The following is a 15321-nucleotide window of genomic DNA, read 5'->3' on the forward strand; positions in this document are numbered from 1 at the left end:
TTTTACTGCTTGTGTGACATCACAGGAAATTATGTAGCCCAGTCTAATGACTGAGCTGCGTCATTTCCTGTGATGTCCCACAGGGCATTTCCTGTTGGACGGGATTCGTTCCCAGGGATTTGTATAAAGAACCAATTTTTTTTCTTTACTATAGTGGCCTCGATAACGGGAACCGGTTCTCAAAAAGGGATTGGAGTCCATGGAATCGGTTCTTTTTTTATCGAACGGTTCTTTTCTTATCGAACAACCGGGAGAACCGTTTGGAACATCATCCCTAGCCACCACATTCGATTTTATTCTCACAATATTGCAACCTTCTCCTTCTTCTCTCACATGACTTATCTATTTTCCCCTGGACTTGTCACGGTGGCCCCAATACTCCGTCATAGGTTTATTTTGCCAAGATATGCATATTTCACACTGTGAGCAAAGTGCCATAAATCCACTAATCATGGTGTACAATAAAGTAAGGAAGTACGCTACATAACTAACACGTCGCGCCATCTTGTGCTTTTTGGACTTCCATCTTCCTGTAAAGTGCATCATTTCTTCTGGACACTGTGAGGAGCTCAGCTGCTCTTGGCTCTTTCCTCTTTTTTACTGAGCAGAGCCTCCAGGAGGCGGAGCTTTGCTTTGAGGTTCTTGTACTGGCGGTACTCCTCTGCCATAGGGCCGCGGTCGTCCTTTTGACAGACCCTACAGGAGGAGAGAGGACGCTGGGTTCATTTGTGGACGCTCCCTAAGTTGCCTTAGCGTTGTACATGAGTGTGTTGGATGCTGCATCCATCACTTCCTTCTTTTCTCCTTATTTCAGTGACTTTGATGCTTTCTTTGTGACTTGACACCATGCATCCTTCACACCAAAATGCTCCGAATTGGTTTAAAGACGGAATAAAAGGCAAAAGCAAAGTGTGTGTGTGTGAGTGTGTGTGTGTGTACCTGCCACTCAGCGTGTAGAAAAGGTCTTCAAACTCTCGAAGCGCTCGATGAAGCCTTCGTTTTTCCAAGCGTGTGATCCTCAGGTGGTCTAATAATTCAGATCTGTATGAAGAAAAGAGAAATATGAGTCAAATAATGAAAAGATTTAGTCTCCATAACAAAAACGTCTACCTGGAGGCCTCATGTAGCGTTGCCATGGTGACCACCTGCATCTGGAGAGACTTGACCTCCTCCAGTGGAGACACCACAGGTGTTGCCATGGTGACCACCTGCATCTGGAGAGACTTGACCTCCTCCAGGGGAGACACCACAGGTGTGTGGGATATCTCCACGGCGGGAGCAGAGAGCGGCGCCCCCAATGACTCACTTCCTGGTGTGGGGTTTGGCTCTTCATCAGAACCCTCCTCTTCCTCCTGTGACGTCACACAAAGCTTCAATAACAGTGTTATTGGCCTTTTGGAATGATGTAATGTTCCTGTTAGGCCACATGAGGGCAGCATTGGCGGCAACATAAGTTACATTTGTAGCTTTCTTTTATATTTTATGTTTTTTGTTAAATCTTGAATATTGTGCTTTTTTAAAATGAAAAATATTACTTTTTTTTCTTTTAATTGTTTTTTTTTTTAATTGCAACTTTTTCTATACTTTTTCCTGATCTATGACCTTTTGTAATACAGTATTTGTTTTTTCTTATATTAAATTTGTATTTAAGTTATTGCAATCTTATTTTATTAACCTCTTATTTTTTGTAATTTTATATCTTAAAAATATATTTTTTTTATTCTGATTATGTGAATATTTCTTTAAAAGGTTTCTTATAATTCTATGATTGTAACTAAAGAAAAAACTGCTTAATATTACATGAATTGTTTAAGTAAAAAATTCACAATATCACAAGAAAACTATTTCTAAATTACAAGATTCCAAGAAAAAAAGGCAAATAAAATAACTACTATATATATACATACATATACATATATATATTCTATCGTAGTTGTTTTACAATATATATATATATATATATATATTCTATTGTAGTTAAAACAGACTGTAAAAATGCACGGCTCATCCGTTGATCTTCACTCATTTATGATAACGCGATAAAAAAAATAATTGACAGCCTCAGTTTTAATTACTATGAACTTCAACCATTACATTTTTGTGTTGCATTATATTTTTCATATTAATATTTGTCTGCAATAAAGTTTATACAACTCCTTTTTGCTTTAACCTCTTAGGGCCCAAGCTGTTTGTTTACATGCTTTTTTTTATTTCTCTTTGCTATTTGGGATTATTGGACCCAAATTAGAGTAAAAACTAAAAATAATGTTTTTATATGATGTGCTTAGTCCATAAGTACACAAACGTGTACTTCATGTTTAGTGTAGGGCTGCAACAACTAATCGATTAAATCGATAAAAAAAAAAAAATTGGCGATTAATTTAGTCATCGATTCGTTGGATCTATGCTATGCGCATGTGCAGAGGCTACTTTTTATTTTTATTTTTTTTAATTATTTTTTTAATAAACCTTTATTTATAAACTGCAACATGTACAAACAGCTGAGAAACAATCATCAAAATAAGTATGGTGCCAGTATGCTGTTTTTTTTCAATAAAATACTGGAAAGGATAGAAATGTAGTTTGTCTCTTTTATCCGATTATTAATCGATTAATCGAAGTAATAATCAACAGATTAATCGATTGTCAAATTAGTTGCAGCCTTAGTTTACTGACATGCTAATTCTTATTTTTACACTTTTTCCCCCCAAATTCCATTGTATGTTATACTCTTCTGCCACCACCAGATGGCAGTATAAGTGTCCACATTTGTGGCCATAAGACCCCAATTCAGTAGTGTACACAAATGTGGAAATAAGAGCTAAAAGGTGCTGTCCACGCTTGTGGCCACTAAGCCTTTAGAGGTTGAATGTAAAACTTGTTGTCTTGTTTGTTCTTTTGTCATTTGACTTCTTTTCCTAACTATTTTCTTGAAAGAACAAAGTTTCTTAATATTTGGACATTTTAAATTGAAAAAAACCAAACACATTTCTTACTCTCGTTCAAAAAGCGTCGTCTTTTTTTGGTCTTTTTCAGATCAAGTATTTTTGCCCCTGCAAGTAGAAGTACTCACGATGGTGGTGATGAGCGTGGGTGAGGAGGAGGAGGGGAGCAGCAGCTGTTTGAGGACGTGATAGCGATCATAGAAAGGCTTGATGACGGAACATTCCTGAACTGTACTCTGATGAAACAAAGACAAAGAACAAATACTTGGATCAACTCTTTTATTTCAATGACTCTTCTAGTGTCTAGAAGAGTAAATCATTGGTCTATAATTCATTAAATGTGCATCAAAAAACATTGACATGAACAACTGTGGCTGTAGGAAACATCCTCATGTAGTTTATTAAACACTTTTTTTTTCCAATTTGTCACACTTTTATTATTCCATTATTTTTATCTTACAATTTTAGTCCTTTACAAGAATACATGAAGAAACAGAGGCTTGAGAAGCTAAACTAATGCTTTCATTTTACATTTTCAATGGGACTTTTGGGGGACATCATTTATTTTATTCAACCAACTTTGATGTTTTTTCATGTTTGATGAAGTTCTGCTCACAAAAATAAACGTGTCTTACAAATGTTTGCATGCATGTCAGTTTATGATGACCACAACATGTTTATATTTATGTCTGGATAGGATGGTTGGTATAAATGACCCCAAATTTCCTGTTAATTTCCATTAATTCCCATATATTCCCATTAATTCCCATATATTCCCATTCATTCCCATGTATTCCCATTAATTCCCATATATTCCCATTCATTCCCATATATTCCCATTCATTCCCATTAATTCCCATATATTCCCATTAATTCCCATATATTCCCATTAATTCCCATATATTCCCATTCATTCCCATATATTCCCATTAATTCCCATATATTCCCATCAATTCCCATATATTCCCATTCATTCCCATATATTCCCATATATTCCCATTCATTCCCATATATTCCCATATATTCCCATTCATTCCCATATATTCCCATTCATTCCCATTAATTCCCATATATTCCCATTAATTCCCATATATTCCCATTCATTCCCATATATTCCCATTAATTCCCATATATTCCCATCAATTCCCATATATTCCCATTCATTCCCATATATTCCCATATATTCCCATTCATTCCCATATATTCCCATTCATTCCCATATATTCCCATTCATTCCCATTCATTCCCATTAATTCCCATATATTCCCATTCATTCCCATATATTCCCATACATTCCCATTAATTCCCATATATTCCCATTAATTCCCATATATTCCCATTAATTCCCATATATTCCCATATATTCCCATTCATTCCCATATATTCCCATTCATTCCCATATATTCACATACATTCCCATATATTACCATTAATTCCCATATATTACCATTAATTCCCATGTATTCCCATTAATTCCCATATATTCCCATTCATTCCCATATATTCACATACATTCCCATATATTACCATTAATTCCCATATATTACCATTAATTCCCATGTATTCCCATTAATTCCCATATATTCCCATTCATTCCCATATATTCCCATTCATTCCCATATATTCCCATTAATTCCCATATATTCCCATTCATTCCCATATATTCCCATTCATTCCCATATATTCCCATTCATTCCCATTAATTCCCATTAATTCCCATATATTCCCATTCATTCCCATATATTCCCATTAATTCCCATATATTCCCATTCATTCCCATATATTCCCATACATTCCCATATATTCCCATTAATTCCCATATATTCCCATATATTCCCATTAATTCCCATATATTCTCATTAATTCCCATATATTCCCATTAATTCCCATATATTCCCATTAATTCCCATATATTCCCATTAATTCCCATATATTCCCATTAATTCCCATATATTCCCATTAATTCCCATGTATTCCCATTAATTCCCATATATTCCCATTCATTCCCATATATTCCCATTAATTCCCATTAATTCCCATATATTCCCATATATTCCCATTAATTCCCATATATTCCCATTCATTCCCATATATTCCCATTCATTCCCATATATTCCCATTAATTCCCATATATTCCCATTAATTCCCATATATTCCCATATATTCCCATTCATTCCCATATATTCCCATTCATTCCCATTAATTCCCATTAATTCCCATATATTCCCATTCATTCCCATATATTCCCATTAATTCCCATTAATTCCCATATATTCCCATTCATTCCCATATATTCCCATTCATTCCCATATATTCCCATACATTCCCATTAATTCCCATGTATTCCCATATATTCCCATATATTCCCATTCATTCCCATATATTCCCATACATTCCCATTAATTCACATATATTCCCATTAATTCCCATTAATTCCCATATATTACCATTAATTCCCATGTATTCCCATTAATTCCCATATATTCCCATTCATTCCCATGTATTCCCATTCATTCCCATATATTCCCATTAATTCCCATATATTCCCATTAATTCCCATATATTCCCATTAATTCCCATTAATTCCCATATATTCCCATTAATTCCCATATATTCCCATTAATTCCCATATATTCCCATTCATTCCCATATATTCCCATACATTCCCATATATTCCCATTAATTCCCATATATTCCCATTAATTCCCATATATTCCCATTAATTCCCGTATATTCCCATATATTCCCATTCATTCCCATATATTCCCATATATTCCCATACATTCCCATTAATTCCCATATATAACCATTAATTCCCATATATTCCCATATATTCCCATTAATTCCCATATATTCCCATTAATTCCCATATATTCCCATTAATTCCCATATATTCCCATTCATTCCCATATATTCCCATTCATTCCCATATATTCCCATTCATTCCCATATATATCCCATTAATTCCCATATATTCCCATTAATTCCCATATATTCCCATTCATTCCCATATATTCCCATTCATTCCCATATATTCCCATTCATTCCCATATATTCCCATTAATTCCCATATATTCCCATTCATTCCCATATATTCCCTTTAATTCCCATATATTCCCATTCATTCCCATATATATCCAATTAATTCCGAAATATTCCCATATATTCCCATTAATTCCCATAACAATTTAGTGGAATAGCCTTCATTTCTAAGAACAAGAATAGACTGTCCAGTTTCAGATGAAAGTTCTCTTTTTCTGGCCATTTTGAGCGTTTAATTGAGCCCACAAATGTGATGCTCCAGAAACTCAATCTGCTCAAAGGAAGGTCAGTTTTGTAGCTTCTGTAACGAGCTAAAGTGTTTTCACATGTGTGAACATGATTGCACAAGGGTTTTCTAATCATCAATTAGCCTTCTGAGCCAATGAGCAAACACATTGTACCATTAGAACACTGGAGTGATAGTTGCTGGAAATGGGCCTCTATACACCTATGTAGATATTGCACCAAAAAGCAGACATTTGCAGCTAGAATAGTCATTTACCACATTAGCAATGTATAGAGTGTATTTCTTTAAAGTTAAGTTATCTTCATTGAAAAGTACAGTGCTTTTCCTTCAAAAATAAGGACATTTACATGTGACCCCAAACTTTTGAACGGTAGTGTATGTTATATTTTATATCGCTATATTTAGTCTATTTATACCTGCAATGTCCTTTCCATCCTTACACTTTCCATCATTGTAACTGAGCTACTGTGTTGAACAATTTCCCTTGTGGATCATTAAAGTTTGTCTAAGTCTAAGTCTATGGCTGTTTATGACCCCCCTCCCTTAGAAACAGCTGTTGCAATGTAATCAAGCTAAGGCTTCATTAGGAAACTGCAGTTAAGCTCAATAAATAAAGCATATCAATTGTATTGCGTTGACATTTATGCAACAATTCCAATAAGATGGAAGACAGTTTTTACCGGACGTCCATGCAGACTCTCAAAGTAGAGGAGACACTTCTGCAGGCTGGACTTCTCCAAGCTCATCTGGTGATGGTTCATGTCCTGCACATGAAGACAAGACACGGTCAGCGTGTCACCAAGTACTGACCTGACCGGACCTGTGCAGAGTTCCCAGTCACACCTGGATGCTGTCCGGCAGTCCCAGCTCTCGTCTCCGGTCCTTCAGCCTGCTGGCCATGACGTGCAGAGTGTCCTCCACGCTGTTGCTGCTGTTGTTGATGTGTTCCAGCTCAGGTCCTGAGAGTCCAGACTCCCTCGGGGCCATCAAAGACCCCCTCAGGACGTCGGCCTCTACGTCACACAGCTTGAGCTCTGCACATTGTCAACATTATTGTTACACATTCATACATCACTACTTTACGACCTAAACACATAAATATTTCATACAATTATTCAATAAAATATCATATTTGTTACAAATTATAGAGAATTTTTGTGTAGTAGTACCAGTAGAGTGGAAAAACAAGTTGCCTCTGTATTGAAGCTAGTGTTGTCCCTATATCAATATTTTGGTACCGGTACCAAAATGTATTTCTGTACTTTTCAGTAATTTTCTAAATAAAGGAGACCACAAAAAAGGTCATTATTGTCTTTATTTGAACAAAACATCAGTGTTGTTTAGTGTGGTTTCACTATATGGCACATGTGTATGACAGTGTTGTTTAGTGTGGTTTCACTATATGGCACATGTTTATGACAGTGTTGTTTAGTGTGGTTTCACTATATGGCACATGTGTATGACAGTGTTGTTTAGTGTGGTTTCACTATATGGCACATGTTTATGACAGTGTTGTTTAGTGTGGTTTCACTATATGGCACATGTGTATGACAGTGTTGTTTAGTGTGGTTTCACTATATGGCACATGTGTATGACAGTGTTGTTTAGTGTGGTTTCACTATATGGCACATGTTTATGACAGTGTTGTTTAGTGTGGTTTCACTATATGGCACATGTTTATGACAGTGTTGTTTAGTGTGGTTTCACTATATGGCACATGTTTATGACAGTGTTGTTTAGTGTGGTTTCACTATATGGCACATGTTTATGACAGTGTTGTTTAGTGTGGTTTCACTATATGGCACAGGTGTATGACAGTGTTGTTTAGTGTGGTTTCACTATATGGCACATGTTTATGACAGTGTGGTTTCACTATATGGCACATGTTTATGACAGTGTGGTTTCACTATATGGCACATGTTTATGACAGTGTGGTTTCACTATATGGCACATGTTTATGACAGTGTTGTTTAGTGTGGTTTCACTATATGGCAGATGTGTATGACAGTGTTGTTTAGTGTGGTTTCACTATATGGCACATGTTTATGACAGTGTTGTTTAGTGTGGTTTCACTATATGGCACATGTTTATGACAGTGTTGTTTAGTGTGGTTTCACTATATGGCACATGTGTATGACAGTGTTGTTTAGTGTGGTTTCACTATATGGCACACGTTTATGGCAGTGTTGTTTAGTGTGGTTTCACTATATGGCACATGTTTATGGCAGTGTGGTTTCACTATATGGCACATGTTTATGACAGTGTTGTTTAGTGTGGTTTCACTATATGGCACATGTTTATGACAGTGTTGTTTAGTGTGGTTTCACTATATGGCACATATTTGTGGCAGTGTTGTTTAGTGTGGTTTCACTATATGGCACATGTTTATGGCAGTGTTGTTTAGTGTGGTTTCACTATATGGCACATGTTTATGACAGTGTGGTTTCACTATATGGCACATGTTTATGACAGTGTTGTTTAGTGTGGTTTCACTATATGGCACATGTTTATGGCAGTGTTGTTTAGTGTGGTTTCACTATATGGCACATGTTTATGACAGTGTTGTTTCACTATATGGCACATATTTATGACAGTGTGGTTTCACTATATGGCACATATTTATGACAGTGTGGTTTCACTATATGGCACATGTTTATGACAGTGTTGTTTAGTGTGGTTTCACTATATGGCACATGTTTATGACAGTGTTGTTTAGTGTGGTTTCACTATATGGCACATGTTTATGACAGTGTTGTTTAGTGTGGTTTCACTATATGGCACATGTTTATGACAGTGTTGTTTCACTATATGGCACATGTTTATGACCGTGTTGTTTAGTGTGGTTTCACTATATGGCACATGTTTATGACAGTGTTGTTTCACTATATGGCACATGTTTATGACAGTGTTGTTTAGTGTGGTTTCACTATATGGCACATGTTTATGACAGTGTTGTTTCACTATATGGCACATGTTTATGACAGTGTGGTTTCACTATATGGCACATGTTTATGACAGTGTTGTTTAGTGTGGTTTCACTATATGGCACATGTTTATGACAGTGTTGTTTAGTGTGGTTTCACTATATGGCACATGTTTATGACAGTGTGGTTTCACTATATGGCACATGTTTATGACAGTGTTGTTTAGTGTGGTTTCACTATATGGCACATGTTTATGACAGTGTTGTTTAGTGTGGTTTCACTATATGGCACATATTTGTGGCAGTGTTGTTTAGTGTGGTTTCACTATATGGCACATGTTTATGGCAGTGTTGTTTAGTGTGGTTTCACTATATGGCACATGTTTATGACAGTGTGGTTTCACTATATGGCACATGTTTATGACAGTGTGGTTTCACTATATGGCACATGTTTATGACAGTGTGGTTTCACTATATGGCACATGTTTATGACAGTGTGGTTTCACTATATGGCACATGTTTATGACAGTGTGGTTTCACTATATGGCACATGTTTATGACAGTGTTGTTTAGTGTGGTTTCACTATATGGCACATGTGTATGACAGTGTTGTTTAGTGTGGTTTCACTATATGGCACATGTTTATGACAGTGTGGTTTCACTATATGGCACATGTTTATGACAGTGTTGTTTAGTGTGGTTTCACTATATGGCACATGTGTATGACAGTGTTGTTTAGTGTGGTTTCACTATATGGCACATGTGTATGACAGTGTTGTTTAGTGTGGTTTCACTATATGGCACATGTTTATGACAGTGTTGTTTAGTGTGGTTTCACTATATGGCACATGTTTATGACAGTGTTGTTTAGTGTGGTTTCACTATATGGCACATGTGTATGACAGTGTTGTTTAGTGTGGTTTCACTATATGGCACATGTTTATGACAGTGTTGTTTCACTATATGGCACATGTTTATGACAGTGTGGTTTCACTATATGGCACATGTTTATGACAGTGTGGTTTCACTATATGGCACATGTTTATGACAGTGTGGTTTCACTATATGGCACATGTTTATGACAGTGTGGTTTCACTATATGGCACATGTTTATGACAGTGTTGTTTAGTGTGGGTTCACTATATGGCACATGTTTATGACAGTGTTGTTTCACTATATGGCACATGTTTATGACAGTGTGGTTTCACTATATGGCACATGTTTATGACAGTGTTGTTTAGTGTGGTTTCACTATATGGCACATGTTTATGACAGTGTTGTTTAGTGTGGTTTCACTATATGGCACATGTTTATGACAGTGTTGTTTAGTGTGGTTTCACTATATGGCACATATTTATGGCAGTGTTGTTTAGTGTGGTTTCACTATATGGCACATGTTTATGGCAGTGTTGTTTAGTGTGGTTTCACTATATGGCACATGTTTATGACAGTGTTGTTTCACTATATGGCACATGTTTATGACCGTGTTGTTTAGTGTGGTTTCACTATATGGCACATGTTTATGACAGTGTGGTTTCACTATATGGCACATGTTTATGACAGTGTGGTTTCACTATATGGCACATGTTTATGACAGTGTGGTTTCACTATATGGCACATGTTTATGACAGTGTTGTTTAGTGTGGTTTCACTATATGGCACATGTGTATGACAGTGTTGTTTAGTGTGGTTTCACTATATGGCACATGTTTATGACAGTGTTGTTTAGTGTGGTTTCACTATATGGCACATGTGTATGACAGTGTTGTTTAGTGTGGTTTCACTATATGGCACATGTTTATGGCAGTGTTGTTTAGTGTGGTTTCACTATATGGCACATGTTTATGGCAGTGTTGTTTAGTGTGGTTTCACTATATGGCACATGTTTATGACAGTGTTGTTTCACTATATGGCACATGTTTATGACAGTGTGGTTTCACTAGATGGCACATGTTTATGACAGTGTGGTTTCACTATATGGCACATGTTTATGACAATGTGGTTTCACTATATGGCACATGTTTATGACAGTGTGGTTTCACTATATGGCACATGTTTATGACAGTGTTGTTTAGTGTGGTTTCACTATATGGCACATGTTTATGGCAGTGTTGTTTAGTGTGGTTTCACTATATGGCACATGTTTATGACAGTGTTGTTTCACTATATGGCACATATTTATGACAGTGTGGTTTCACTACATGGCACATGTTTATGACAGTGTGGTTTCACTATATGGCACATGTTTATGGCAGTGTTGTTTAGTGTGGTTTCACTATATGGCACATGTTTATGACAGTGTTGTTTCACTATATGGCACATGTTTATGACAGTGTTGTTTCACTATATGGCACATGTTTATGACAGTGTGGTTTCACTATATGGCACATGTTTATGACAGTGTGGTTTCACTATATGGCACATGTTTATGACAGTGTGGTTTCACTATATGGCACATGTTTATGACAGTGTGGTTTCACTATATGGCACATGTTTATGACAGTGTTGTTTAGTGTGGGTTCACTATATGGCACATGTTTATGACAGTGTTGTTTCACTATATGGCACATGTTTATGACAGTGTGGTTTCACTATATGGCACATGTTTATGACAGTGTTGTTTAGTGTGGTTTCACTATATGGCACATGTTTATGACAGTGTTGTTTAGTGTGGTTTCACTATATGGCACATGTTTATGACAGTGTGGTTTCACTATATGGCACATGTTTATGACAGTGTTGTTTAGTGTGGTTTCACTATATGGCACATGTTTATGACAGTGTTGTTTAGTGTGGTTTCACTATATGGCACATATTTATGGCAGTGTTGTTTAGTGTGGTTTCACTATATGGCACATGTTTATGGCAGTGTTGTTTAGTGTGGTTTCACTATATGGCACATGTTTATGACAGTGTTGTTTCACTATATGGCACATGTTTATGACCGTGTTGTTTAGTGTGGTTTCACTATATGGCACATGTTTATGACAGTGTGGTTTCACTATATGGCACATGTTTATGACAGTGTGGTTTCACTATATGGCACATGTTTATGACAGTGTGGTTTCACTATATGGCACATGTTTATGACAGTGTTGTTTAGTGTGGTTTCACTATATGGCACATGTGTATGACAGTGTTGTTTAGTGTGGTTTCACTATATGGCACATGTTTATGACAGTGTTGTTTAGTGTGGTTTCACTATATGGCACATGTGTATGACAGTGTTGTTTAGTGTGGTTTCACTATATGGCACATGTTTATGGCAGTGTTGTTTAGTGTGGTTTCACTATATGGCACATGTTTATGGCAGTGTTGTTTAGTGTGGTTTCACTATATGGCACATGTTTATGACAGTGTTGTTTCACTATATGGCACATGTTTATGACAGTGTGGTTTCACTAGATGGCACATGTTTATGACAGTGTGGTTTCACTATATGGCACATGTTTATGACAATGTGGTTTCACTATATGGCACATGTTTATGACAGTGTGGTTTCACTATATGGCACATGTTTATGACAGTGTTGTTTAGTGTGGTTTCACTATATGGCACATGTTTATGGCAGTGTTGTTTAGTGTGGTTTCACTATATGGCACATGTTTATGACAGTGTTGTTTCACTATATGGCACATATTTATGACAGTGTGGTTTCACTACATGGCACATGTTTATGACAGTGTGGTTTCACTATATGGCACATGTTTATGACAGTGTTGTTTAGTGTGGTTTCACTATATGGCACATGTTTGACAGTGTTGTTTAGTGTGGTTTCACTATATGGCACATGTTTATGACAGTGTTGTTTAGTGTGGTTTCACTATATGGCACATGTTTATGACAGTGTTGTTTCACTATATGGCACATGTTTATGACCGTGTTGTTTAGTGTGGTTTCACTATATGGCACATGTTTATGACAGTGTTGTTTCACTATATGGCACATGTTTATGAGAGTGTGGTTTCACTATATGGCACATGTTTATGACAGTGTTGTTTAGTGTGGTTTCACTATATGGCACATGTTTATGACAGTGTTGTTTAGTGTGGTTTCACTATATGGCACATGTTTATGACAGTGTGGTTTCACTATATGGCACATATTTATGACAGTGTTGTTTAGTGTGGTTTCACTATATGGCACATGTTTATGACAGTGTTGTTTAGTGTGGTTTCACTATATGGCACATGTTTATGACAGTGTGGTTTCACTATATAGCACATGTTTATGACAGTGTTGTTTAGTGTGGTTTCACTATATGGCACATGTTTATGACAGTGTTGTTTAGTGTGGTTTCACTATATGGCACATGTTTATGACAGTGTGGTTTCACTATATGGCACATGTTTATGACAGTGTTGTTTAGTGTGGTTTCACTATATGGCACATGTTTATGACAGTGTTGTTTAGTGTGGTTTCACTATATGGAACATGTTTATGACAGTGTTGTTTCACTATATGGCACATGTTTATGACAGTGTTGTTTAGTGTGGTTTCACTATATGGCACATGTTTATGACAGTGTTGTTTAGTGTGGTTTCACTATATGGCACATGTGTATGACAGTGTTGTTTAGTGTGGTTTCACTATATGGCACATGTTTATGACAGTGTGGTTTCACTATATGGCACATGTTTATGACAGTGTTGTTTAGTGTGGTTTCACTATATGGCACATGTGTATGACAGTGTTGTTTAGTGTGGTTTCACTATATGGCACATGTGTATGACAGTGTTGTTTAGTGTGGTTTCACTATATGGCACATGTTTATGACAGTGTTGTTTAGTGTGGTTTCACTATATGGCACATGTTTATGACAGTGTTGTTTAGTGTGGTTTCACTATATGGCACATGTGTATGACAGTGTTGTTTAGTGTGGTTTCACTATATGGCACATGTTTATGACAGTGTTGTTTCACTATATGGCACATGTTTATGACAGTGTGGTTTCACTATATGGCACATGTTTATGACAGTGTGGTTTCACTATATGGCACATGTTTATGACAGTGTGGTTTCACTATATGGCACATGTTTATGACAGTGTGGTTTCACTATATGGCACATGTTTATGACAGTGTTGTTTAGTGTGGGTTCACTATATGGCACATGTTTATGACAGTGTTGTTTCACTATATGGCACATGTTTATGACAGTGTGGTTTCACTATATGGCACATGTTTATGACAGTGTTGTTTAGTGTGGTTTCACTATATGGCACATGTTTATGACAGTGTTGTTTAGTGTGGTTTCACTATATGGCACATGTTTATGACAGTGTTGTTTAGTGTGGTTTCACTATATGGCACATATTTATGGCAGTGTTGTTTAGTGTGGTTTCACTATATGGCACATGTTTATGGCAGTGTTGTTTAGTGTGGTTTCACTATATGGCACATGTTTATGACAGTGTTGTTTCACTATATGGCACATGTTTATGACCGTGTTGTTTAGTGTGGTTTCACTATATGGCACATGTTTATGACAGTGTGGTTTCACTATATGGCACATGTTTATGACAGTGTGGTTTCACTATATGGCACATGTTTATGACAGTGTGGTTTCACTATATGGCACATGTTTATGACAGTGTTGTTTAGTGTGGTTTCACTATATGGCACATGTGTATGACAGTGTTGTTTAGTGTGGTTTCACTATATGGCACATGTTTATGACAGTGTTGTTTAGTGTGGTTTCACTATATGGCACATGTGTATGACAGTGTTGTTTAGTGTGGTTTCACTATATGGCACATGTTTATGGCAGTGTTGTTTAGTGTGGTTTCACTATATGGCACATGTTTATGGCAGTGTTGTTTAGTGTGGTTTCACTATATGGCACATGTTTATGACAGTGTTGTTTCACTATATGGCACATGTTTATGACAGTGTGGTTTCACTAGATGGCACATGTTTATGACAGTGTGGTTTCACTATATGGCACATGTTTATGACAATGTGGTTTCACTATATGGCACATGTTTATGACAGTGTGGTTTCACTATATGGCACATGTTTATGACAGTGTTGTTTAGTGTGGTTTCACTATATGGCACATGTTTATGGCAGTGTTGTTTAGTGTGGTTTCACTATATGGCACATGTTTATGACAGTGTTGTTTCACTATATGGCACATATTTATGACAGTGTGGTTTCACTACA

General features: G+C 36.5%; 1 protein-coding gene across 2 annotated transcripts in view; it reads right to left on the reverse strand.

Annotated features, from left to right (window-relative positions):
• Positions 1 to 15321, reverse strand: part of fam13c (family with sequence similarity 13 member C) — a 33105-nt gene that overhangs the window by 1322 nt on the left and 16462 nt on the right. Inside the window, exons 5-11 of one of the 2 annotated variants that reach the window (XM_062059127.1) lie at positions 7078 to 7268; positions 6915 to 6998; positions 3074 to 3181; positions 1209 to 1352; positions 1111 to 1145; positions 940 to 1041; positions 1 to 696 (exon numbers count right to left, since the gene is read on the reverse strand). The exon at positions 1 to 696 is cut by the window's left edge and continues 1322 nt beyond it. In XM_062059127.1, the coding sequence (XP_061915111.1) occupies positions 570 to 696; positions 940 to 1041; positions 1111 to 1145; positions 1209 to 1352; positions 3074 to 3181; positions 6915 to 6998; positions 7078 to 7268 (791 nt within the window). In that variant the 3' untranslated portion in view covers positions 1 to 569. Of the gene's footprint in view, positions 697 to 939; positions 1042 to 1110; positions 1353 to 3073; positions 3182 to 6914; positions 6999 to 7077; positions 7269 to 15321 lie in introns of both variants that reach the window. The other variant, XM_062059126.1, reaches the window with a different exon arrangement.

Source organism: Entelurus aequoreus, linkage group LG09, assembly GCF_033978785.1.
Source record: "Entelurus aequoreus isolate RoL-2023_Sb linkage group LG09, RoL_Eaeq_v1.1, whole genome shotgun sequence".
Lineage (NCBI taxonomy): Eukaryota > Metazoa > Chordata > Actinopteri > Syngnathiformes > Syngnathidae > Entelurus > Entelurus aequoreus.